At 40.1% G+C, this 27,178-nt stretch overlaps 1 protein-coding gene across 5 annotated transcripts in view; it reads left to right on the top strand.

The window, feature by feature from the left end:
- Window positions 1-4,853, top strand: part of KCNK2 (potassium two pore domain channel subfamily K member 2) — a 130,590-nt gene extending 125,737 nt beyond the window's left edge. For all 5 annotated transcript variants that reach the window (XM_030946020.1, XM_030946021.1, XM_030946024.1 and 2 more), the window contains one exon: window positions 2,541-4,853. In XM_030946020.1, coding sequence (XP_030801880.1) covers window positions 2,541-2,858 — 318 coding nt within the window. In that variant the 3' untranslated portion in view covers window positions 2,859-4,853. The remainder of the gene's footprint in view (window positions 1-2,540) is intronic.
- The last annotated feature ends 22,325 nt before the right edge of the window (window positions 4,854-27,178 follow it).

Raw genomic sequence — 27,178 nt, 5'->3', positions numbered from 1 at the left:
GAGACATGTTTTGGTTGTCAGAGCCCAGATGAAGAGGAGCTGCAATGCAGTGTGTTAAAATGTCATAACCTAAGGACAGAAAGAACCTGAACATATTACAGATATGTCCCTATGGATCAAGGAGGGATCAAATTATATAAGCAAGTAACTAATGTGCACTGGTAGTCAAAATGGCACATTTCTTATAATCCTCTTCTTACAATCCTGCTTGAGTCTGTAAGGGCTATGGAATTAAGAGTTTTGTTTCAAAGAGGTAATATTTTGGAGTGCATTTCAGTGCACATGAAAAAGAGGAGCCAAAAGCAGTGATTTGGGGCATGTATATTTCAAACAACACTAAACTCCTGGTTCTTAATGTGTTTCAATTCTCTCTGTTTTTCTACTATTGCATCTTGATTCTACTTAGCAATAGCATTAATAACACCATATTTCAATTTGTGTTTTTCTCCTACAATTTTAATATAAACCAACATCACAACTTTGGTGTATGGACAGGTAGAGTTGTGTCCACCATGCCAGTGTTCCACACCACCTTAATTGGCATGAGCCTATCTCCAAAGGCACATTTATTGATGCTCTTCAGCTGGCTGCATAAACTTGCTTCCCCAAAGAAATCTCACTAGAATTCAGACATCAGCTATCCCAACAACTACAATTTTATGATTCTCCTGAAAAACTTGAATGCCCAAGAACAGCTTGCCCAGTGCAAGACAGGCCATCACCAGGAACATTCTGAGCCTATTCTAGAGTTTATCACATAAACTTGCTTTCTTCAGAAGCAAGGCCAGTTGATTTTCTGTCCTGGACAAATATGAAATTGCGTGGGGACTTAAAAAGATAAAAAATTGAAATATTAATTTTAAATCCAGATAGTATTGCTTGAATGTGACCATATGCAATGCCAGATATGTGTGCCTGAGCAAAATACCTGGTCTGTTAAATGCTTACACAACTGGTGAGGGGTATATATATATATACAATGAAAAGGAAACCTGTGTACTGGCTTTTTGCTCCCCTGGACAGAGCCATTCTCCAGGACCTTGGCAACCTGCCTTTAGTAGGGCTTAGGAAAAGGAAAAAAATTGCCCCAGGGTGCGCACTGATAGTATTTATCATTTTTTTATTACTTGTTTGCTACAAGTAAAATATTGGAGCAGCTGAGATGTTTCAGCATTGCAGATTTCATTATTTTCAGATCTGAAGTTTAATGTGTCTGATCCTAGCTGCACAAATTAAATACTAATAATCATGCAGCTAGGTGAGTCCTCTGTGTATTGCAGATAAATACCCTTGTTTTAGAAAACAGACCTTTGTCCACATTTGTCATCTGTGTAATTCACTGAAGTAGATATGAATGTAATAAAATGACCCTTGGGTAAAGAGATCATCTTGTTTTGTTTCTGGAGGGGGGAAAGTTTTCCTGAAACTCTGTCACCCCTGGATGAGCTGACTAATTTTTACCTTCATCATATTCCTGTTTTCCACTGCACTGCAAAGCATAAATAACCTTGTGGCTTTTTCTCTAATGGTTTGCACCCTATATTTCTCTGTGTAAATTATTGTTCATTTCTGTGCTTACCAAGTCAAGTTTGCTTGCCAGTGATTGAAATTCTGGACTGAACAGTACCAATTAGACTATTTTTGTGGGTTAAAGTGTCCTGGAATGCTTCACTTTTGGAGTTGTACTTATGAGTAGTCTATAATCCCTGTGCTGCACCTTCCCAATATTAAACTGTTGAGGGAGAAGAGATTTGAAGAGAAACAATCTATTTCCTTTACAGTTACAATGAGATTATATCAACAAGGGTGCATCCTTTAGTTACCTACATAACTTATTTAATGTAACAGCGGTTTGACTGAAATACAAGTGCAAAAATATAAACAATAAATAAATGACAGACCATGGTCTACCTCAGACTAGATCTGCTTAGTCTACCTTATGCCATATCTGAGGACAAATAAGGATGATTTGGGATTCAGGCTGGGAAGCAGACATGCCACTGAGGTGACTTTTAGCTGTTGCTGTGTTGGTGCTATCTTTGAGCAAGTACAGGAAAGAGGATGCAAACAGCCAATGGTTTCCTTTGAAAAAGCTTTTCTGTCTAAATTTAGGAAATTCTTTGCCAAGTCTCCCAAGGATCTTTCCAGAGACAGTGAAAGTGCTCATAAATAACCCCTCACCCTAGTAACAATACATAACACAGCCTGGATTGCTGGGATTTCAGCATCCCCTGACCAGCTGGGTATTGTGCAGCTGTCAAGCCTCTGCAGCTTCGCTGTATTGCTGACTGCCTATGATAACAATAAAAAAAATCAGAGAATATTTTTGTGGTTTTGGAACTGTTGTTAACTCTTGCTAGTGCAACATTTCTTCTTTAGCTGCTGTCAATAAAAGAGTGAGTCTTAGGCATGAGAAATTTGTGCCAGTGGCAGCGGCAGCTCTTTGGCAGCCCTGCACTCTCCCCATGCTCCTGAAATGAACAGTGTCTGAAGTCCTTGGTGCCATAATACTTCCTTTTTATTGCTGATTTTTGCTGCAGGTTGGGGAGTTCAGAGCCCACGCTGCAGAGTGGACAGCCAATGTCACCGCCGAGTTCAAGGAGACTCGGAGGCGCCTGAGCGTGGAGATCTATGACAAGTTCCAGCGGGCCACCTCCATCAAAAGGAAGCTCTCTGCAGAACTTGCTGTCAACCACAACCAAGACCTGACCCCCTGCAAGAGAACGCTGTCAGTGAACCACCTGACCAGCGAGAAGGACCTCTTGCCAGCTCTGACAAAGACAGACAGCATTTACATGAATGGTTTGACGCCGCACTGTGCAGCAGAAGAGATAGCCGTGATTGAGAACATTAAGTAGCCATGACTTTGGATCCCAGCCCTTGGGAAGCTCTTGGCTTAGACTAGCCATACACCTTTTTTTTTCCACCCTGTCAATGACCAGTGCTAGCAGCATTTTATATGTGTGCATGAGTTCCACAGAAAAACTCCAGTCCCAAGTTACCATCGCATCTCTTCAGAGACACATAGATGAATGGCACTGCTGTTTCCAAAAGATGCTGGAACAAGCAATGTTTTCTGCCTTTATCTGCCCAGACTGTTTTTCACTTCTAATGTGCCATATGGCCTCACGAATGAATCTCACTTGTTTATGGTAACAATGTAGCTTTGAGGGATCAGTCCTTAAAATTTCAGGGTCTACCTTACTGAGCCTAGGAATGGACAATTTCTGGACTACAACACATTTGTAAATGGCAAGAAATTCTTATGCAGCCTTTTACCTAAGAAATTTTGGTCAGTGCCTTATCTTTTGAAGAACCAGAACCTCTACAGTTCCTGTATGACTTTTGTTTGTTTGGGTTTTTTGCATGAGAAGTGTATTTCATTTAAGCCTTTCGTTCTTCTTGAAATGGTGGTGTTTCAAAGGTGTCTGTTGTGAAGATACCAACCAGCATGAATGAATGCCAAAACTCAACAATCATCAATTGATGTTGTTAGCTCCAAATTTAAAGGCACTGCAGTTTCAAAAGTTGCAAACCTGTCCCCCAGAAGCGTTTTGTTTTACTCAGGTCCAGCTGATACTCGTTCATGCTGACTTGTAGGTTTTGCAGACCCTTTTCAGGTCTTAGTTTTCCAAGCAGTGTTCAGCAGTTGTTTTTCTCTTCATCAGATGTACCAAAAAATCTGCAATTTATCTATCACTAAATTATTTGGTAGATGACAAGAGCAAGTAAAAATTACTGTTTTGATGAGAGGCAGGGGGAGGCTTTAAATTGCTGTGTTCTAATAATCACATCCAAAAAACAATGCAGAAGAATACAGCTATTTTTAATAAACATAAACCTTCTGCCAGATATTTGGTATGAAAAGGATTCTTAATTTCCTTTTTAAGCCAAGTCACCCCAGAGGCTCCATGATATTTTACCCAGGAATCCTGGTGGAGTGCTTTCCTGAATGTCACGTGGGCTGCCTGTGCCAGAGCTGTGGCTAACGTGGGAATGCAATTGAAACTGGTATCACTGTGACTTTCTACATTTCAAATAGAAATGGCTCTGAATATCAATGCAGGCGTGAAGAAGAGCTGATAAATAGCACAATCTGAATACTGATGATTGTTCAGACAGGATAGGCTGACAAGAAGCAGCTCTAAACCAGACTGTGGGTTTTCTTTATTGGTTTTAAGAAAACACGTTAATTTTGTACCTTCTGTTTTGCTTATAGGTTGTACATGAGATTCAGAAGAAATGCAGGATGGAATGGATAATTTTGCATTTTTTTCCTTATGTTTAGTCTATTGTAACCTGGCTGTACATAAAATGAATAGAACAGGCCTTAAAGAAAAATTTAGGCTCTGTAAATTAAATAAGAATGGGACTTTGCTGATTGGGCATGATTCAAGTGGCAAATCTTACAGCATCTCTGACCATTAGATAACATACAAGATATGAATGTTCATGTTTTTTGGATGCTTAGCTTGTTTTCTAATAAATATAAGTTAATATGTACATTCAGTGTAAATATCAGTCAATTAACATTTACAGAGAGTACGCTTTTAAAACTAAGAAAGTTCCATGACACAGCACTGAGCAATGCTCTTATAACAAAGACCCTTGTCTCCCCAGCACAGTGTTCTGAATGTCCACATGGCAAGGGTTCCTCTTGCCATGTATAAACTGTGAATTGTAATGAAAAATAAAGTTTTTAATTAAAATAAGTTTTCCTGAATCTCCTGCTTGCTACAACTGGAATGCTAAGGAATAATTTGTGAAACTGATTTTTATGCTTTTATTGGTTACAGAGTATAGCAGTTTGCCACCTGCTTTAATTTAAGCTGGTTTAGCAATAAAGGCTTGACTTACCCAGCACAGAAATTACTATTTTTTTTCCTTGATATTAAAAAACATGCTCTTTGGTTGCCATGCCTTAAGTTGTGTTTCTTGCTATTTTGTTTCAATGACTCATTAGGATTCCGTTTCTTCCATCATGTGCTCCAGAGCTTCTGGCAGTTGCTCCATCCTTGTCCTGGGGGAGGTGCAGGGGCTCTGCCCCTCTGTGCTCCTGGCTCTCCTGTGGTTGCTGGTGCCTTTCTGCAGAGGGTGTGAACAAGCACCTCTAAGGACAGCAGCCTTTCACACTGCAGCAGTTTTACTCTACGGTCAGTATTTTCCAGGGGCCTCTTTAATTAGGGAATGAGAGCCCACACCAGCCTGGTGGTAAGTGAGGCAGACCGGGGTTTTTGTATTGTTTCCATCTGATGTGCGGGGGGTGTGTTTTAGTGCCTTTTGGAACTGATTTTTTAGAAAGGGACAGGTAATTTTCAAAATTTATTGTCCTTGATTCCCTGAGATATCTTAGGTTAAAGCCTTGCTTCCTGTTACCAATCTCTAACCAGCTTGTTTCCAGTTACCAACCTATGAAAGTGCTGGGCTTTGTGGTTTCTTTCATTTTAAAGAGTCTCAGGACCTGCTGAAAAGTTTGTATTTTTTGGACATCCTGTGGCAATGTTTGAGATACAATCATGGATACTTAAACCCACTCAGGTTTTATTTGTTTTGACTTTTGAATGTGATCTCTGCAAAAAGAATCCCTGTTAATTTATATATATTTATTTTTTCACTTTTGTAACAGACCCAAATTATCCTCCCTTATCAAAATTGATTTACCTGTAGGGAACAAAGCATAAATAAATAAAATCCTTTATTTGGAATTTTGATAAATGAAGGAGAGAAGATACCACAGTCCAGATGGTATAGGTAAGTAGATTTATCATGATCCTAACATGTCCAGTGTCATTAAAGTCATTGGAAAATCTTTTCTTTCCTCTCCACATACAGTGATAGACCACAAAGTCTGAGGATGTCTCAGTTAATTTATAACACTTGATGAACTCAAAGATTTTTCTCTTTATTCCCATAAGAGCGGATTTTTGTATTAAAAACTCTGTCTTTCTTGCCTCAGGAAATTTTGCAAAGCTCATTTTCCCTTCCAAATATGGAGCTACCTAAGCATGAATTAGGATCCATTTGTACCTTCTTTTCTGTCACCCATACATGGAAACATTTCAGACTGCTAATATGCTTGGTACTTAAGCAAGCTTGTGAAAATGGTAAGGGGCTGTTTTCTTTAATACTGAAAAAAAACCCAAAAAAAAGGCATTAGAAAAATATCTTCTGGATGAGAGACAAAGTGTGGCACATAAAGATCTATAAAGACACATGTGCCACCTAACAGAACAATTTATTTCTCAGTATTACAGTAAACACTTCATTAAAAAAAACAATTTGAAATCTCTTGAAGTGGTAGCTAGAGGTGATCTGTATAGTTTACTGTTGCCTGTGGTAATCTTGTAATTTTTTTCTTTCTATTTTTTGGTGTGCTGTACCTGATAACGTATCTGTGTTGATGAAACCCTCAATTTTTGGGTAGCCCTGCATGAAAGCCAAGGAGATCAAGTTGCAGAGAATTTGTACCATGCCCCATTCTTGCTTGAGTACCTGGCAAAAACTTTCTTTGGCATCCCCTCTATGTGCTTGGTAGCCCCAAGCTGCCTCTCCCCCTTTTTCTAATATTTTGGGAGCCTTGAGTTGGGACTCTCAGAGCAGTGAAAAGCTTGGAAGGATCAAACCCAGAAGCTTGCAGAATCTCATGAGCATCCCAACCATGGCTCTCTCTCGCTGTCTCTCTCTACCTCTTCCTGATTCCCTGGAAGGAAAGCCTGGGGTGTAAGAGAAACCCACAGAAAAGCAAAACCTCTAAAGTTCCCATCCTTGACATGAGATGGACCTTCCTTAGGTCACACTGTGAGACCAGGGATGGCAGATAGGAGATCTGGACATTTGTGTGGAGTTCTTCCTCCTCCAACATTATTCCTACACCAATGACCTCTGAAGAGGAGCACACCCTGCAGAAGAAGAAAGGAGGCTGCTCTACTTTCAAAAGCAAAGTCAGGTCTACATGCACATCAAAAGTGGATGCACATTTATAACTAATTCCTGGGAAGGAGATTTTCCTGACAGGGAAACTACCTGCAGTGTTGAAATACAGCAGTAATGCTTCTAATAAATTCCTGTCATACAGTTCTGTGATAATTAACTTTTCTTTCCTACCCTGCAGTACTGTTTGAAAGGATTTTATACATATGGAGAAATACACATTTTGCATGACTTCCACAGTTAATTATTTCATCACTAAATTTTTTTTTATTTATTTCTGTTGCCCTGCAGATTTAAATTAACAACATAACCTTATAGTGAATAAAGTGCCCCTTTTGGGAAAAGTAGACAAGATGCTGATTTAGTGTGATTGGAAATAACAAGCTGTTCAGCTATGTGGAAATTAAAAATGTCAGCTTTTTCATTTGAACAAGCATTCTCTGCTTTGCCAAATTATTGTTACAATTGTAAAGAGCCTTTGTGAGAATCGATAGGTATAGTTTTATTGCACTTGGAAAAGTTGAGTTTTTCAATTTTAGGCCATTGTTTATCATGCTTTTATGAACTTCCAGAGGAATATATTGAATAGGCTTGTAAACAAGTACATTACTTATTGTAGAACAAGAAGTCCCCTTCATGCATAACAACTGATATAGTAGCATATGCAGCTTTATGTTCTGGACCCAGATATATTTGCGCCTTTAATATGTATTGACATTGTTGCATCTTAAATTGTCTAAAAAACCCATTTTGGTATAATGACTATAACTTCATGTAAACTCAGTGATTTGAAAATATAGCTCAATTTTCAGTCAGTATCTTAGAAAATCAATAAACTTCACAACTTTTTATGAATTATAACAGTCTATTAGCACTGGTGATGTAATAAATAATATCTTATTGATTGCCTGTTTTAGTTATTTCTGAATATTAGCTGTTTTCCTACCATAGTTGCTGCAGACAGATAATTATGAAGAGAGCAACTCATCTCCGTGGTTTGTGATCAATACGCTATGACTGGGTTGCTGGTATGAGAATTCTTAGTGGTTAAAACTAAAGTATTCTGTTCTGCCTGCTGTTACTAATTATTAGTAGTAGCATTCATTAAATTATCTGGGTGCACTGATTTTTCTGGGAATGTCACAAGAGTGTTTATATAGAGCTCTCTAGTTTGACTTTGGAAAACCAATGTACTTAGTGAGAAAGTGCTTTAGAAGACTGTGTTAATTCAATTGTTAATAATAGCTAATTCTCAAGACTAATTATATGCAGACAGATCTTCATCCTCCAGAGAAAAGCATATAGCACTTGTATAATAGAGATCCTGATGGGAATATACTATTCGTTTTTAGCAATAAATAACAATATTCTTCAGAAGATAATCAACAGCCTGAAATGACTCCTTAAACGGCAGTTTAGCGTTGGCTCCATTTCTTTTTCTTTCACTATTAATTTGATCCCTCAAATTAAACAGGGTGTTCTGAGAAATTTTGCTGAAGCAATACACTTGCTGTGAAAGATGTATTTTAGTCTTGTTTGGCTTACTGAGACTAACCTTGCTGAGTGACTACAAAAGTGAACATATATACTGAAAACTTTCTTATGGGAACATGAGAGAATATGTCGCTGTACTGCTGATTTTGACTTTTATATCAAAATTATAGTTATTCAGTATTCATGCACTCAAGCATGCAAAGCCCACTAGATCTGGGATGAAATGTGATAAAGAGAGGTTCTGCTTTAACTGTCCCAGTTTATCCTTAGTTAGCATATCCTTCTCTGTAATGTATTGGCATTCAGAACCATTTGTCACCTTGCTTGTTCTGTAACAGAAGAGAAGGAATTTACAGATTTGAAGGCATCATGTTGCACATTTGGACAGCATAATAGCCCAAGAGTTGCAGGCTGGGCCCTTCTGAACTGCAGACTGATAAGTCACAAAGTCTGAATGCTTTTTTAATAGAGAATACCACAGTGGCTTGTAGCAAAAAGAAGCACAAAAAATTAGGCTCTGCTGTGAGAAGTGAAAGTGGGAGTAACATGTCACATACCATTGTACTTCATAAAGTGGAGGTGGTACAGACACAAAGACCTTTTCATTTCTCAGTGTCCTCAGGGACTGTCAGCAGAGAGTCAGAGTGTAGCCTGCATTATATCACTGTGCTTTTCCTCTTTGCAAGCTCTGAACGTGCCCCAGCTGTAGAGGCGCTGTACCCACTGGACCTTCCTGAGCGCCACTTGGCTGGCAGTGGTGGGGTAGCTTCACAGGGGTTCACTTTCTCTTGCTCATGTAGCACAGGCAGAGTAAGAAGAGATGGGTTGGGCTGTTGTTGGAATAACTTCTTGTCCTTTGGAAAGAGGCAGGACGCACCTGAACACTGGACCAATTTCACTTTCACTAACATGAAACCCTTGAAACTGTTTTATGTAGAGAAATGTTTTTGGAAAAATGGATTCCTATTTGCTCTATCGAGATCATAGCAGAGGCTGCAGTTTTGTTTTATCACTGCAGCTGCATGCTTCTTTTGAGCTTGGCTTGTCTCTAAATGAGCAAGACTAGCACAGCATTAGCACTGGAAGTGGTTTCTGCTTGTGTAGGCAGAAACTACAAGAAAATCATTCCTTAAGAGTTAGAAATGAAAACATTCCTCCAAAGTCAAACTGCTGGTTGGTGATCATGGAATCAGGTTTAGAAAAGAAACTTTTATTGTCAGTATAGAAGGGCTGCATTTGCACATTGCTCCATACTTACTGTCCTTTAACAGAGCTGCCTGCCCCAAAAGTAAAGGATTACAATGGAGAACATGTAAAGCCTTTAACTATAGAGCACACCATAAATCTTTCTTCCTTTCTGTTACAAATCCAAAGACAGTTTCCTGCACTGAAAAAGGAGAGTGCAGAAATGTAACACTAGCTACAAAGATAAGGCAGAATATTTTTCTTTTATTATTTTCCTTGTTGTTTCTGTTTGTCTGTGGGCTAGAGTTAAAAGACTTCATACATTTTAATGTGGCATCTAGCATATTAAATGTGACTAGTTGAAGCAAATTTATGTTCTGTTTGCCTCTGGTTTGCACATTTTGGTCCTATTAGAAGTTAAAAAATTCTCCAGGGTAGGTGAAAAAGGGCTATTTGTGTGGGAAATGCTTAAGAAGGAATGAGCATCTGACTAGTGTTTTCCCAATTAATATGCCAGAAATTTTGAAAATAAAATATGTTATTGTGGAGGCCATGGCATGGATCACGCGCAGATCAGCATGGGGCTGCCAGGGCTTGCAGTACCTAAGGGAGCTACTGGAATTGCATGCAACAAGCATAAAGCTGCTCTCCTACCTCTTCCAGCTTGTCTGCCTGTCAGTTTGGTAATTTAGCAGCAAAAAACCCCTTTTATGAAGCCAGTTAGAAGAAAAGGAAGACAGGAGATACTAACCTCAACAATGGGGGCAGCTGTAGTGATTATATCAAGTTCTCAAGTGTCCTTTTCTCCACCTGTGCTATTTGGGAGCAGTGTGAGAGACATACCTTGACAACTGAAGTGCTGTCTCATCTCTGCAGATATATAGCTCGGGTTTGAAACTGTCTGTAAGCCTCCACTAACTCAGAAATAAAGAAACTAAAATTGATTTCAAAGAAATAATAGCAATTTTTTGGAGACAGTTATTATCTTGGGAGTTTTTGATGGTCTGTCTGTATTTGAGCTATACCTGAGGTAAGGGATTATTACAAATTGGCATGAAAAATCAGGGTACTATAAAGTCAGGTTATTTACTCCTGACTTTGTATTTCTTTGACATCTTACAGGTAATGATAAAAACTAGAATTAAAAATCACTAGTCTAAAAATTCCTTACAAAAATCCCCCAACAACAAAACCCAAAACCAAAACAGTCCAACAATGGCAAGTTCATTCTTTCCTCAGTATTTTCCAGCAATATTCCCCCACCCTAATGTGACTTTTTTCCATCTTTCCCTTTTCCCCATGTTATTTTACTTCTTTTGTGTTGTTGAGCAGTCAGAGAGGAATTTGAGAGCTAGGTTTGTGTACTCTATTCCAGTTTGGAGCTTACTCAGGGAGCAGAAAGACTGACTTTTTTTAGCATGGGTAACAACTGCATTGGGATATCTCTTAAAAAAAACCCAAAAAACCAAAAACCAAAAAACAAAAAACAAAAACAAACAAAAAAAACCAAAAAAACCCAAACAAACAAACAAAAAAAAAACAACCAAAAAAAATCAAACCAAACAAAAAAACCTAGCATGGAAAGCATTCTGGATTTGCTTTTTTGTTTTCTTTTTATTGTTGCAGATTATAGAATGACAGCATATTCTGAGTTGGAAGGGAGCCACAAGGACCACCAAGGTCCTCTCTTAAGTGGGTGTTCCATCTGGGGATGGAGCCCCCTACTGTGTGTGTTATTAGCAGCATGGTCCAACCAACCGAGCTGATCTCAGGGCCTGAGTTCCAGTACATTCTTCCCTCTGTGCTTGAGAAAAATTCTCTACAAGCATTTTATCCCCTTTTCTTCAATCTCCAAAAAATTCCCTTTTAGAGTGGTAAAAAGAAAGAGTCCTTTATGGCTGCTGGCTTGCCCAGAGCAAATTTGTTGGGGTCGTTCATTTTGTTTTGTTTCTATTGTGCTGAGATATTCCATATCTTTCTGAATCCTTTTCTTGTCCTGGGATTTGGAGACAAGAGTCATCTCTTTGCTCTCTGCTCCACTCTCTGGCCTGCCCAAAGAGGTTCTTTGTTCATGGCTGGTTCATACTGTGGAAATGCAGATTCATGATGTGATCACACAGTTGTTACCTTTTCACTGGCTTAGATACCCAAGTGTCTCATTTCTCTCTAGTGGCAAGGCAAATGAGTAATCTTGAATACCCCCACCAGGCAGACTCCCAGGAACTTCTCATATTCCCTTGATTCCTTGGTTTGTTTATTGCCTTGGACATCTAGTGAAGTGCAGGGTGACTCTAAAGAAAGGAAAATTGTTGCTTAGAAGAAATATTTTTGAATGAGAATATTAAAAATCATTGCTGTGTGTTCATGGATTTAGGATGATCCTATAATTCTTCACTAATGCAGTTTACTGGGAAAGATTTGTGCCTATGTAATAAATAAATAGTAGTGAGAAGTATGGGAACTACAGATAACTATGTAAATTTTGTTTTTAAGGTTTATTTGAGAGCACTCTAAACATCTGTCTAGTCATCATAATGACAGGCATGTAAAATTAAAATCAGCACTTGGGGTTTGGACTTTTCCCCTGAGGAGAACTCCCGGCTCACTGCAACTTCCTAGTGTTAGGCTGGAAACCAGCACTCATTAAACATCCTAATTTTTCTTCAGAATAGGCAAACCTTTGAGTACAGACTCCTGAAAAGTGCATGAAGGGGAATAGACTGTGGCCCCACGCTTTAGGCTGGAGCAATGGTTACCTCTGTATTCCCTTTCATGGGAGATGACAGCAATTATTAATTTGCTAAAAGCTGTGCTGCCAAATTTCAGCTAAATGCTGGACATGAAACTGCTTTGATACATGAGGTAGCCAGATTGGTGGAGTGCTTCAGGGGGGAAAAATTTGAGTCCATTGGCAGGTACATGAAATAAAAAAAAATGTACTAGAGAAAATATAAAAGGAGAGTCTTGCTTTGAGCATTGCCTCCAAGAATCAAAAGCCCAGGAGGCAGAGTCCTGTTTTTCATGTCAAATAAGCTGTCACTAAAGGCAACATGAGAGTCTTCTCACAGGAAGCAGTTATTTAAATAGATGTCTGTCCATCTGAGCAGAATGTGAGGCCACAGTCTCATTTCTATATCTCTCTGACTAACCCTGTCCCCCAGTCCCCTCCTGGGGTAGGTTAAAACAGGGTGGTTACTACCCAAAGGAATGGAAGGATTGGGCAAAAAAATAGGAACACAACGATTGTGGAGAGAATTTCAATGCTGTATGCCTCTCCAGGGTTCTAAAATTTGGATGAAAAGTGTTCTTAAAATGTCTTTCCAACCATTTTCTTTGATCCTGTTTTTGAAATTATGCTATTGTGTAGTTTTTGAATAAGGGCAATACCAACAAAAGTCTTTTCTTGCAGTTTCTTCTCACTTGTTTGTGCAGTTGAACCTTGCATATAAATATCACAACTGCTTCTGCTCCAATAACCCACAGAGAGATATTGTCCTCAGAAAAAATGTGGGAGAGAGGACATTGCAGGAAGGGCTTTGCTCTAAACTAACAACAAGGCTTAATAATTGCAAAAGCACAATTTATGCAGTGAGTGGGAGCTTAACACCGGTGCAATTAAGTGTAATGACATCACTAATCTGCCCAAATGTTCATTCAGCCTGGCAATCAAATCTACAAACCCAAGTCACTTTCAGGTTGGTGGGGGACCTGCAGCCACCTCAGCTCACTGTCCCTGTGGCTGAGTGGCAGAAGGGCCAAAAGCTGCTGTGGACAGCATCCCTGTGGTGATGAGGGGCACTGAACTGGAGCTGTCCTGAGCTGTGCAACCTCTGTTCCCTTCAGACCTCTTCTGCTGGCTCTGTGCTGGAAAGATGCACCCTGTGTATCACAGTGACAAACACGAATTCAGGCTGGGAGCAGAAAAGTCACCTTACTGGGGCACCTCCAATCACCTGAGCTTCTGGGAGATTGGCAGATTTCTGAATGAGTGACAGTGAGTGTCCTGAGCTGCCTGGAGGTGAGGGAACAACTGCCTCAATGTTCTTTTGAGGTTCTTCATTCTGCAGAGCAGCCAAACCACCTAAAGATGCTTTTTCCACCCAAGGGAGTGCTTGTCTAATCTTTGTCACTCTTGGTTTATTCCACATGTAGGAGCATAGATGGGCTGACAGATGAGGGTTTTGGTTTTGTTTTGTTTTTTTTTTTAATAAATTAAGCTAGGAAAAGGAAGTGGATGAAGGGGAGGAACTCAGCTTTATCTTCATCCTTCCCCAATGTCACTCCTCACACCACCTGAAAATGTTGTCGAAGCCTTCAGGCCCATAGAGGGAAAGAAAAGGTCATGGAATCACTTGACTAAAAGAAAAAAATAAAACACCCACCCTGAGAAAACACTTTCTAAAGCAATCTTTATGTATCTAAGACTCATAAAGGAAAGGACACAGTATGTCTAAATTTTGTTTTGCAAGTCACATGGAGATGACGAGCACGAGATGAGGCTGGAATATCATGTGGTGGGACTGATCTATTTAGTCTTGCCCCATTTTTGAGTGACCTCTGTGCAGCTGAATTCTTGAAGTATGTAAAAACACCTGTCAACTACTGGTTTGGGTTTTTTTGTGGAATAAAATATACAGTTAATTAGCATACATTAGAATAACTTTTAGCCCTCACTTTTATTATATTAAAAGAACATTTTCATTACAATTCATAAGTCCTCAAGTTTAAAAGATCAAGCTTGACATAAATAAATCTGAAGTGACAGAGACAGAGACCTCTGATCAAATGAGGGAACGCTAAGCTTTTCAGCTAACATGAAAGACTAATTACTGAAGCGAGACTTAATAATTGATGCCTTCATTCAGTATAGCTCTGAGATTTAGGTCCAATAAAGAATTTATGTACCTAAAAATAGTAAATACAGAACCTAATTTTCCATCATTTGGTCCCCAGATAGGGACCCAGAACCCTGTGCATATTATTGAGGCCCTAGAGCAACAAAGCAGTCAGGAAAATGTCTCAGATCATCAGATGGGAGCTAAGCTTGGTGCCCTCAGCCTGCCCACAATCAGCCAGGCTAAACGTGACTGGAGTGATGATGTGGGGATGTGGCAGTGAGGGGTGGCTGAGCAGCAACTCAGCTCTCCCGCCTCGGATAAGAAACATCAGGGCTTGCTAAATTGCCATCTCCTTTAGCTCCCCATTTAATCCTCGTGTCTAGACCTGGTTTAAACAACAGAGATGCCAGAAAAGCAGAAGGAAGCCTTGTATGCAAGATACGTCTGAGGATGCTGGGACATGCTTCTTCCCAGTCCTTGAACTAATGTGTTGCTGAGGCTTTTGCCCCCTCAAAGCACTTGGCAGGACTTTTTACTGTGCGGCCAGAGAAGGCTGAAGTGGGTTTTGCTACTGTCTCTTTTTACACAATAGCTCTTACCCTGGAGCTCTCTGGGAGATTGAACTTCATTAGCTGGAGTGGATGATTTACTTCTGCTTGGAAGTGAAGTGGAAGATGGCAGAGGATGGAGCTGAGAGGTTGGAGGCCCTGCAGCTCAGGTGCAGGGTAGTGAGTCCCTCACAGCTGAGCCCCATTGCTGACTCACTGCCCATGTAAAGTGAAGTGATGCAGAGTTAACCAGCTCCTGGGACAGAGATTGGCAGAGTCTCCATCCTGGGTGACATCCCTGGGTACCAGCCTAAGGAGTCAGGCTGCAGCTGGAAAACAGCTTAATCCCAAAAATACAGTTGTCCAGAACGGAAAGGATCGACCCAAGTCTTCTGGTAAACATGGTGGAATTGGGGCCTGCAGCAAGGCAGCCTCTGCTCTGGCAGCTGTGGTGGGGGAGGTGGCACCAGCTGGTGCAGGTGTTCATGGTGCTGGAACTGATTGTGGTGCTGGAACTGATTGTGGTGCTAGAGATGATATCCAGGAGTGAGGGTGGCTCTGGTGGTGAGGTCCCTCGGTCACTGTGTTTTATGGAGAGCCTGAACCTGCACAGGGAAGCATGAGGATTTGAAATGCCCTTGGATCACCACTGGTGCATCCCAACAAAGTGTGGTGAGTGAGCTAAAACTAAGGGGGAGGGCTGTCTGTGGTCACTTGCCCCTGTTTTGAGAGGGGACTGACTTCAGGCCATGTTGGAGAAAGGGGAGGAAGGTCTGTCTTGACTGTTGGTGTTTTTCTTTGGTTTTCCTGTTTGATTGCTTGCTTGCTTTTATTTTAAATAGATGGGTGAGGGTTTGCTGCTGTTTTTCTTCCCACTGAGATTGCCCATGGCTGGAGGAACTGTAGGTTTATGTGGCTGCCAAGTAGAGGGGCCTCTGCCAAGGTGAGCTGTATCCAGGCGGGGAATCGAGGGACAGGTGGTGGGGAGCTACACTGCTCCACAATTCAAGAAAGCAATATTTTCTAACACACCATGTTGCTGCTTTTCCCCCAACCTAGAAGTGAGAATTTTGTTCAGTCTGATGTTGCTTTGTACTTGAGCCAAGTTAGTGATGCCTGCTGCAGAAAATATTATGACTGGTGGTGACAAGTTAATATTCTTCCTACAATTATGGCATTCCTGGAGAGCTATAGGAAATGTCCCAAAGATATTAAGTAAACTAGATGGTAGGGAATCCAGCAGCAACGCTGCTGCAGAGAGAGAAATTGAGCAGAAGCAGCACATTAATCAAATGCTTAGGGGAAAAGAAAATGTGCTGTGCAAAATCAGATGAGTTGCCTGTTACAGTTCTTCATGGTTTTTATGTTGATAGCTTGCTGAAAAAAATGCTTCTTTAAGTTTATTGCTGAAGGTTACTTAATGAATGTGGGGTTTTGCCAGATATAATTGCAATAACAAAGTAATTATCAGTGTGTGCTACTGCTTCTCAGAAGAGGAGTCAAGCCAGTCCAAGTTTTAGTCCATTTTCCTAGAGGAAGAAGTCCTACATGAGTTGGCTTTTCTATAAGTTCTCTCTATGGCCCTTTGTTTTCTATTCTCTTTTGTCTTTGATCCAAATTCATCAATCTGATGCAGTGTGAAGAATGATACCTAAAAATACATTATTATTCCCAGTCTTATTTTTGTGCCTCTGTTTGCATATTTTGGGTTTTCAGAGGAGATTTCTTTTATGGTTTTGTGTGTGTGTTTGTTTTCTAAATAAATAAAAACCTTAGGGCTGTCAGGTGAATTTATCAAACTAGGAAAAGTTAAATGTGGTTCTGAAAAAAGTGACACTAGGTTTAGGTATACAGAAACAATACTGAGATAATTCAGGGGAAATCACTACAAACAACCAAAATATTAGATGGCCTTGTTGCCCTGGCTCTCAAAAAAAAAAACACCACACTGCAAGCCTCCCTTTTTGGACTGTGGTGGGCTGGCTCTGGCTGGATGCCCAGTGCCTACCAAATTCACTCTATTGTGCTCCCTCCTAAGCTGGAGAGAAAGAATGTTGAAAGCCTTGTGGGTCAAGATAAGGAAGGGCAGGGAGGGATCAGTCTGCAATTACTGTCCGAGACAAAACAGACTCAAGGGAAAATTCATGTAATTTATTGCCAATCAAATTGGAGCAGGATAATGAGAAATAAAAGATAAGTCTTAAAACACTTTCATCCCACACCTCCCTTCTTACTGGCCTCAACCTTACTTCTGATTTTCTTTACCTTCTCCCCACCAGGGTCTCTGGTGAATGGGGGTTGTGATCAGTTCATCACCAGTCTCTGTTGCACTTTCCTCCTCAGGGGGAATACTGAGTACTCCTCCCACCCTTCCCCTGCTCCACAAGAGACAGTGCTCCACAAACTTCTCCAGCATGTGTCATTCCCACAGGCTACAGCTCTCTGTGAACTGCTCCAGTGTGGGTCCCTTCCACAGGGTCCAGTCCTTCAGGAGCAGGCTGTGCCTCTGTGGGTCTCCCACAGAGTCATAAGTGCTGCCAGAAAACCTGCTTTAAAACAGGCTTCCTACTGGGTTACAGCCTTCTTTCAGGCATCCACCTGCTCCAGAGTGGGACTCCTGCATGGGCAGGGTAGAGGTCTCCTCCTCCACGGACCTTCATGGGCTCAGGGCCACAGCTGCCTCACTGTGGTCTTCATCACCAGAATCTCTGCTCTGGTGCCTGGAGCACCTCCTCCCCCTCCTTACCTGACCTCAGTGTTGGCATGTCTGTTCCTCCCATTTATTCTCACTCCTCTCTCCAGCTGCATTTGCTGTTGCACAGTTTTTTTCCCCTCCCTTCCTAAATACATAACCCCAAGGTGCCACTGCCATTGTTGATGGGCTCGGCCTTGGCCAGTGGTATGTCCATCTTGGAGCTGCCTGGCTGTACGGGACACAAGGCAAGCTCTCAGAAACTTCTCACAGAAGCCACCCCTTGCTGCCTCCCTGCCACCAAAACCCAGCCTTGAAAACCCAATACCTGGTTGTAAGAAACCAATATATAGATTTAGTTTTGATACTTCCCCACAAACAACTGTTATTTATCACTGTGCTTCTGTGCTGCTTTAATCCCCTGGTTCTGTCCCACATCCCACTGGGGAAGGCTGTGTTCCCTCCTCACTCAGAGCCCTCCAGCTCTCACTTTCATGTTTGCATGAAGGTTCCAGTCCTGGCTTTGAATTGACTGTTTATTGACATTGATGCCAAGCTATGGCAATAGCACACAGAGAGCCATGTGCAGGAGACCACAGTGTCTGGAAGCAAGGGCTTTTGGATGGCCTCACAGGAATGTCAGCTGAGATACTGTGGGCAAATAGAGTTAGAAATGTCTTGTTTACTTTTTCTGCAGAGAAATGGATTAAAAAGCAAACATTGTTAGGTTCTGGTTTGCATCTGCCAGACACGTCCGCTTGATTATAATATCTTCCTTTTTGCATTCGGGAGGAATAGACACTTCCTCTTCCCTTTATTCTATCCTGCCTCAGCCTGCTTCCACTCTGGTGCTCTCTTTGTACTGACTTCACTGTAGTTTGTGGTTGCTTTGGGGGCTGCAAATGCTCTCCCCTAGCCCCAGGCAGATCTCTCCCTGAGAGCCTCCCTCTGTGCAAATCCGTCTGCTCTGGCATGTGTATGACTGAGCTTGTCCACCTTCATCCCTGGCACGAGCAGAGGCAGCCAGGAGTTGTGGGATTGCCCTTGGAGAGTCTGGGAATTTGTTTTCTCTGTGTGTCACCCACTGGCAACTTCACATTTATGTCAACCTGCAAAATATTTCTAGGGTCACTACTTGCTGATTGTCTGACCACGTTCTAATCTCTGCCTGTAGAGGTTTGTAATAAATTTGGCATTAATGAAATAAGACTTGGAGCATGTCTCTGAAAGTGCTGGAAGAGGCATCAGACCAAGGACTAAAAGAATGACTTGTGCCCATAAAGAAGGATGCTGCTGCCAGGTTGCTGTTTCCAAAAGTAAGATTTAGAAATGAGGTTTTTATGTTGCGACTGTGCTGGCAAGATGACAGCACAGATGACTCCTTGGTGAAAGATCCTAACAACAGGAGGCATGTGGCATTCTTTTCCATGACAGCTAAACAATAAAACAAGCACTTCCCCACCCTTGCTGCCTCTTTTTTCTTTTTTCTTTTTTCTTTTTTCTTTTTTCTTTTTTCTTTTTTCTTTTTCCTTTTTTCTTTTTTTTTTTTTCTTTTTCTTTTTCTTTTTTTTTTTTTTTTTTTTTTTTTTTTTTTTCTTATTCATTTCTGTATCCCTCTTTCCTCTTACCAGGAAAACCCTTGAGCAGTAAATTTTGCTGGTTTTGTGGCATGGTACTTTCCTCTCATTCCAGAGAGGACCATTCCAGGGCAGATGTAAAATTCTTGACTGCAACACTGACCCACTGTCAAATGCCAAAATCTCTTCTGCATTTAATCAAGAGCATCTTAAACTAGACTTCTTACCAGAAATATGCAAATATTTTTAAAATATTTATAAACTTAGCAGGTGTTTATGTGTTTCTCTGGTAAATTGTAAAAAATCTGAGGGTTTTTGTTATTGTTGTTTTTGGCTAGTTGGTCTTAGTCTACAATACTCCTTCAGGCAATTTTCTTGATCATATATTATATATGTATTTACATTTCTTCCTCCTGTGGTCTACTCCCAGCCAGCAACTGAATACCATGACCCAGTTGCTCACCACCCCCTGACTGATGCCCAGCCTGCCCCCAAACAGTAATCAATGGCTCCTGGCCAGCTCCCTCCAGTTTATATACTGGGACTGTCTCACAGATGAGTAGTTAGACTGTTTAAAGAATCACCATCAAAAGTATTGGCAAAAAGCAGGTTCTAATATGAATTTATGAATCCATGGCCAGGCTCACTCTATTACTTACTACATAGAGGAAGGACACATAGGAAAATGGAATTAGAATCGATTTGAATGATTTACACAAGGACCAGGGATGCAAGAAGGAAAGGGTGCAAAGAATATGGGTACAAAAAGATAAGGGTTCAAAAGGGTTTATCAGCACTTAATCATCAGAAAATATAACATTTTAAAAAGCAATTCTATAGGATTTGCTACAGTTATAACCCTGACTTCGTTATAGATTCACAATAACAGCACTCATACCATAATCAAATCCTAGACAGAGAGGTGTGTATACATCTGTATAAAGATAAAGGCTCCTATCCAAAACTCCCCTAGGGCTCAGGGAATACTCACATCCAATCCCTTGGTGCTTCTCACCAGGCATGAGCTGCACTTGGAGCAGTCTCTGTGTGGCAGGGGTATCAGCCTCTGCCTTGTTGTCAGTGGTGGTCCTTTGAGTGTGGCAGACTTGAGGGCTCCCGGGCTCTGAGAGGTGTTCCAGGCAGGGGGAGGTGCTGGCACAGCAGCTGCAATCCAGGAGAGCTCCACGGGCCTCATTTGGGACTGCTGTTAATAAGATCTCAAGATGATTAGCTTCAGTCATCAGTAAGTTTCCATCCTTCCATATCCCAAGTTGGGAACTACTGGAAACAATGGTCCTGTTTCACTTGGGCTGTGATTTGGGTAGGGAATGTCCCAAGGCTGTCAGGGGACCACTGATTATCTTTGTTCCCCACCTTGGCCAGGCAGCTGATGTTCCTGTTATGGTCAGGGCTGTTTCCTGCACTGTCTGTATCCTGCAGGAGCTCCTTCTAACGGGCAGGGATGCCTTGCTGCTCTGGCAAAGGGGCACTTCTGTGCCCAATGGTTCAGTCAAGGCCTGCCAGGGTTCCTGTAGCGCTGTAGGCATGGGGAGAAGGATGCACCACCACAGTGTGACACTGTAGGGAATGGAATATCCCCTTGGTGAGTTTGGGCTGCTGGCAGAGCATGGGGAACTGAAAATGCCTTGATTTAGACTATTTCTACAACTATTTTAGGAACTCTTTTTTAGCATTACTCAGCAACAACTAAACCATCAGGGTGTTACCAGCATTATTCGCAACCTAAATCCAAAACACAGCACTGCACCAGCTACTAAGAAGAAAATTAACTCTATCCCAGCAGAAAGCAGGACACATATATTAGGTTTAATACGTAGTCAAACTACTGGCAAACAGGACTTCAAAATTAAATCAAGATTGTTTAGGATAGGCTATGCAGAGCTGCACTCTGTAAAGAAATTAAACTGTATGTTGGCTCTGTCCTTCTGTAGCAACGACCTGAGGAAACCCCCACCTTCAGCCTTCTGATATCCATAGGGCTGCTTTGCCCCCAACCCTATATGAGGTAGTTAAATATTTTTAGACTGTGTGGTCATATAGAGCTTAGCTTTGGAATTAAGTGAATTTAATTTCTGCATATTACTTGCACAGCCTGATTGGCAAATCCTTCAACAGGGTCAGGTTAAACAATAAAACCTGAATTTTTGAATTTGATGACTCTGGCAGTTAATGATTTTGGGATTCCAAGCAACAGGCTCTAGCACTAAAACGTGCATTGTAAAAAAGATGGTAGTTTATTTTCAAATTGTGCTGTAATCTTGATGTTAATGAAGAAAAAGAGGGGTGGATTTTGAACACCTGCGCACTTTTCCCTTGGTTTTTGATTATGTATAAGTGTTAGCATCTCAGGATGAAAATACAGCCATGTTCAGGCCAGCTCTGAAGGATGTTAGCACATTTAAAGATATAATATTTGTCGAGAGAAGAGAATAAAAGCGGAAACACCACTAGCGAAATGGCCATATGGTCTCAATAACAGTACAGCTCCAAAAGGAGCTGCAGCTGTGTTAAGTGTATCTGCTTTGCACAGACTCTCACAGTAACTAGAATTCAGTGTAACTGAACCACCTAAGAGGGTAATTGTACTCGTTGGATGTTGAGCAGACAGTCTCCCTAAATGCAGCTTTATATAGTTCTATTTCTGCCAATAGCAAGGAGGGTATTAAAGACTGAAATACTGAAGCTTTTGGTAAACAACATCCTCTATGGTCTCTTGATTTTCTAAACTATATCTAGCTAATTATTAATTTGTATAACCTGGAGCTTGGCAGAGTTTCATCCAAATCTCAGTGACACTGGCTCTGGAATAATTATCCTGTTAAACTCACTACAGGTAATGATGAAAACTGAAAACCTACTCTGCTTGCTGCTGTCCTGGCATGCTGAGTCTGGTTTCCAATTTTTGTCTTTATTAGCTTAGGCAGACAAGTTAGTAGGAATTAAATGTGAGATCAGTTACATAATGCATTTCTGGGCATTCAAAAGTGCTGATAAAATCTATTATGAATTATGTGGGTCAAATGTCAATAGGTGCCAGACATCTTTCAGATCTGTGAGCTTTACATCAGCTTTGGAAATCTGCAAAGCCTTTGAGAAATCTGCACCCTCATTTGGAGCTATTTTAGGTTAGCCAGTACCAGAAAAGGACTCTTGAAAAGCAGCAGTCCATTTGCTTGCAAGTCATACATTTATTCACCCACTTTCCTCAGTCTGAAATGACAAATGCTTGGATGGGACACCAACTAGAGAGATATCTGATCATTTCATCCTACCATTATAGATTAGATGAAGTGAAACCCAAACTAAGGTTATGAACAGTCGCTTCTATCTTGACCTGGTCTTAATTTTGTTGTTTCTGAATGATGTGAAAATATCTAGATACACTGGTCATTTTTTTTTGTGGTGAAGGCTCGTGGCTCTATGAAATCTGCTTGGCCTCTGGATACCATTTACAGCTGTCAGAGAAACTTTTGAAGCTAGATGAGAGAGCAAATCTGTTCATGGGGCATCCACAGCTGAAGCAAGTGACTAAAGAGACTAAAGTCAAACCTTATCATGTCCTTTAGTGCTCTTGGATCTGTTTTCTAAAGCAATGAAACATTTCTGAACACAGAAGTACTGGAATACAGGACACTGATTACAGACATTTAACTGTTATACTACTTTTCTCAGTCTTCCTTACCTGAAGAGAAGACTTCTTAAAAATTAAGGACTATGCAGGAAATTCTTTAGGTTTAGTATAGCTGATCTGAGGATATCAAACATTTTGAGCAAAAGTTTCATACCCCTGAAATCACCACCAAAATTTTGCTTAATGATGTGATTGACCATAAAACCTGTGTCTACCCTTCTTAGTCCCTTACTAAGAAGATATCTTTGAGACAGGAAAGACAAAGGCATGGGGGTTTGGGAACAGGAGTTCTATGATCTACTGCTGTCTATAGTGCTTTGGAAATGAAGGATACATTATTTTTATCATCATCATCATTATTTGGAATGTTATATTGGACGCTCAAGATTAATTTGAGTGGGGAGAAGATGAAGTTGAAATCCATTGGAAGTAATAAACAATGTGGATTTTTTTTTTCAAAGTTGTTTGCTGTTTCAGTATTTTCTGAGGGGTAGGACAACACAGGAAGCTTACAGCACCTGTCTGTGCTATTCTTGCCCTCTGGATAAAATGAGGCTTTTCATCTCTCTGTGTATCAGTATTCTGTCAGGGTAAAAAATAAAGGTATTCTTCAAACTTGCTTTTTATTCTTTGAATCTTCAACTCCTTCCAGGAGGGGATGGTAATATTAGTGTGTAGGCACCTATTTGATCTGAAAGTGAGCCTGAGTTGAGTCATGTTCCCACTGCTTCTGGGCATAGCCAGCCTAAAAGTATATCCTTTCCTTGCAAAACCTGGGTTTTTGTGAAACAACACAAAAGATCTTGCAATAGAAAACAAATTCTGTGGTCAAACAGCAAAAAATTAGGATTTTTTTGTTTCCTTTCTAATGACCAGTACTCCTTAATATATTTTCATAGTTCTATCTTCAAAGTGGCAGCACCCTATCCCTTCGTAGCTGGGTTTGGTTTGATGTTGCAGTAGCAAAGAATCTCAGTGCTTGTGCTGCAGATGGAGGTGTCCTTCTACGGCTTGGTCTAAGCCAGCCAAACTTGTCTTATTTGAAAATCATGCTGAAGTGACAATGGGTTTTTGCTGTTGTTGACCGGTTATGCTTTTGCATTTCCCTGATTAATGTCAAGATATTATCCTTTGAACCAAAGAGGTAGAAGTTCAGCTGAGAGTATGTGCTTTTCTCTGTGGCACGGGTGGCATGTCTGTTTTAATCAAGGATAAAGCCCAGAACAAATGTGGTCTTCTAGAAAGGTTAAGAGAGTTTTGATGCCTGAATTTTTTTTTTCTTTTTGCTTGGGGTATTTTTCCTGACAATTAAAATATAAGTTTGGAGAACATTTCTGTTGCTATTGAGATGGGAAATAATTTGCTGCCTCCTAATGATCATCTCTGACTAAACTTAGGGACTTTATGTCATTGGATTTACCAATTCAGTGTCTAACTCTGCTTTAAATTTAATTGTAGGGAAAAGCAGTACAATTTAAAATTGGGGATTTATTTTTAAATTTATAGTTGATAATGTTAAGTGTTGGATTCTCCAAGGATATGCTGGCCTTTTCTTCATCATTTTAAGTCTAAATTAAAGTGGGTATTGACAATTTTATATGTGACTTATTTCTTCTATTGGCTTTCATAAGTAGCCAGTAGAATAATTTATATCTGTTTGTTAAAACATTGGTTTGAATTCTAGAAGTGTGTCTCCTGGAGATAAATTTCAAGTAAACTGGGCATTTTCTCATTTTTCTTCAAGTAAGGAAATATCCTATTTGCCTTTCAAAGAAATCCAATTATTCCAGCCATTTTTTGGAGTGGTAGATGATCTAAACTTTCTAAATCAGTGCTATGGATCCTAGATACACGATTTAGCTCTTTCTAGAAATAATTTTAAGCAAGTGTACTTTTAGCTGTTTATTTCTGAAAGTTGAAGTTTAGTTAGCAAGGGTTTCATTTTGTGGGAATTGTATTTTCGATCACTGTTTGTGGCACAGAATTAGAGAACAGATACATAATGTCAAGAGTCTGCCCATGTGAGATTTGAGATGAAGATGGCAAGAGGAAGAGGCAAGTGTCCCACCCTCTTAGGAATCAGAGGATTTTGGTATCTGAGCTGGCTAAGGCCATTTGTGTGCTGTGGACCTCATTGAAGGATCTGTGACATAAAGAGGGCTTCACTTTCAGGAGTGCATATGAAGATAGATGTTTCCCAGCAGTTCTCTAAAATTAGATCAAGGTTTATCTAACAGTAAATGAGGCTACACCATTAATCTTATATGGAAGTACTATAAAAAATGAAGCTTTTGAGAATTTATTGTGTATTTTGAAGTAAGGACTTAAAAAGCCTTGTGCACTTCTTCACAGAGGGAAAAGAATCTGAAAGAAAGCAGGGAAAAACTCAGGAAGACAATGCCATTTATTTGGCCTGTATTTATTATATCAGGTGGAGTTTACCTCTTAACTGTACTAATCTAAAGTTATATGGTTTTCTTTTTTAATGCTGGAGAGGAGAGGCTTATTTTGAATTACCCATCAAATTGACTTGGGTGCAAATTTTACCTATACCTTATGTTATAACAGTGATTTAGGGTTTTTTAAAATAGTACAGTACATGCACAACATGCAATACATTACATAGTTATAATAAAGCATATAATTCTAATCTAATGTACACAGAAATAAAACATAAGACTTTCTACTTTGCTCAAGAAGAGAAGAATTCTCTCGCCTTCACACAGTTAAAATTCCTATCCTTTACAGGTGCTCTGTGAGAAAAGGTCATGCTTTGTTTAGATAGATAACTCACCCGGATATGTCTGGATTTAAATTTGAATTCTGTTGAATTTTGAAACAATACAAATAGGAAAATGTGTTTCAGATCTAGTTCTAGAGCTTTTCTTGAATTACAAAACATTTTTTAAAGGCTGAATAACTGCTTCTAATTAAAGCATTTCTAATGTTGGGCCTGGGTTGTCTCAGGCTGCTTTTTTGCTAAAGTAGTATTTCTTGAGGTCCTTCAGGGATGACCACTTAATCAAGCTGGTTATTTCCCTTGTTGAATTGCCAAAAACCCTCCAGACAGTTTACTAACTTAGTTGCTGACTGCTCACTGCAAACCAGTAAGCCTAGCTCTTTTGCAGTCATCCATAATTTCTGCTGATTGTCATCTGAGGAACCAAATACACCATGTTTAGATAGAAAAGATATAAATAAAGCTGCAGATTTATATTTATATATTTTGTTTATATTATGTTGTTCTTCAACAATTAAGAATTTACTAAAAGGCATTCTGTTCTTGCCTTTTTTAGCATACGAGCAGAGAATGTGCAGCTCTCCAGGGCTTCATGAACCTACTGTCTTCTGTAATTTTCAGTTCTTGAAAATCTAATTTTTTGAGGTTTGCTGACATTCAGTTGAGATCAAAACATAAGAATACCACCAGCCTAACCCCACACCTTTGCTTGAGGGAAGCTAAAACATTTCTTATTTTTTGTCTTCTAACCCAGAAGAGAAAGAATGATGAAGGAGAGTTAATTATTTCTGAAAGCAGATTTCTTTTTAAAACTCATTTACAGAATTTTACACCCACATATATGTAGATATTTTACAGATGGCGGTGATCTTATCCTTAGGGGTAAAAAGTTAAGGTGTAATTTCAAGCAACTCATTTCAGAATTTTTCCTGGAATAGAATGCCTAATAATTGTCCTCTTTTTCTGCCACATGCAGTAGTGAAAAGGGAGCAATAGAAGTGCTCCAGTTATTCTATCTGAGATTAAAATGGAAATTAAATGTTCCCTCCTCAAAGAAAACTAGCCTTAGGAGCAGGTTTCTTACCATTCAGTTCCTATTTTTTTTTAATAAGCTAAAAAGGATTGTCAGTAGTCACTATACCTGTGTAGATATTGGCCATCCCAAAGAGAACCATCAGAGCAGTGGTGCCTATAAACTTTGAAATGTCTGATTGGAAACACTCCACCTTTCTTATGCAAAAGAATAAAAAGCAAGGAGGTTATTATTACTAATAGTGGTGTACTAATATTTCTGAAGTGGTGCTTCTTGAATGAGTGGCTGTAATGCTAGAATTTCATGTTCATTTGTGAAAGTGCCAATCAACAACTGATGTTTGGTGCAAGTGGTACAAAATGAGGGCCTGAGCTTTGTGGGCAAAAGGCTTTTTCCTCAAAGCCTTAGCAATTAAAAGTGCTGTAAATTGTGCCATTTGGGAGTCTGAGCTGCTGTGCTTACAATCCCTTCTGGAGGGCGCAGGGGAGG

The sequence above is a fragment of the Camarhynchus parvulus genome, chromosome 3, assembly GCF_901933205.1.
Source record: "Camarhynchus parvulus chromosome 3, STF_HiC, whole genome shotgun sequence".
Taxonomy (NCBI): domain Eukaryota; kingdom Metazoa; phylum Chordata; class Aves; order Passeriformes; family Thraupidae; genus Camarhynchus; species Camarhynchus parvulus.
Note: the sequence above shows the minus strand (reverse complement) of the source record. Positions and strands in the feature narration are given on the sequence as shown.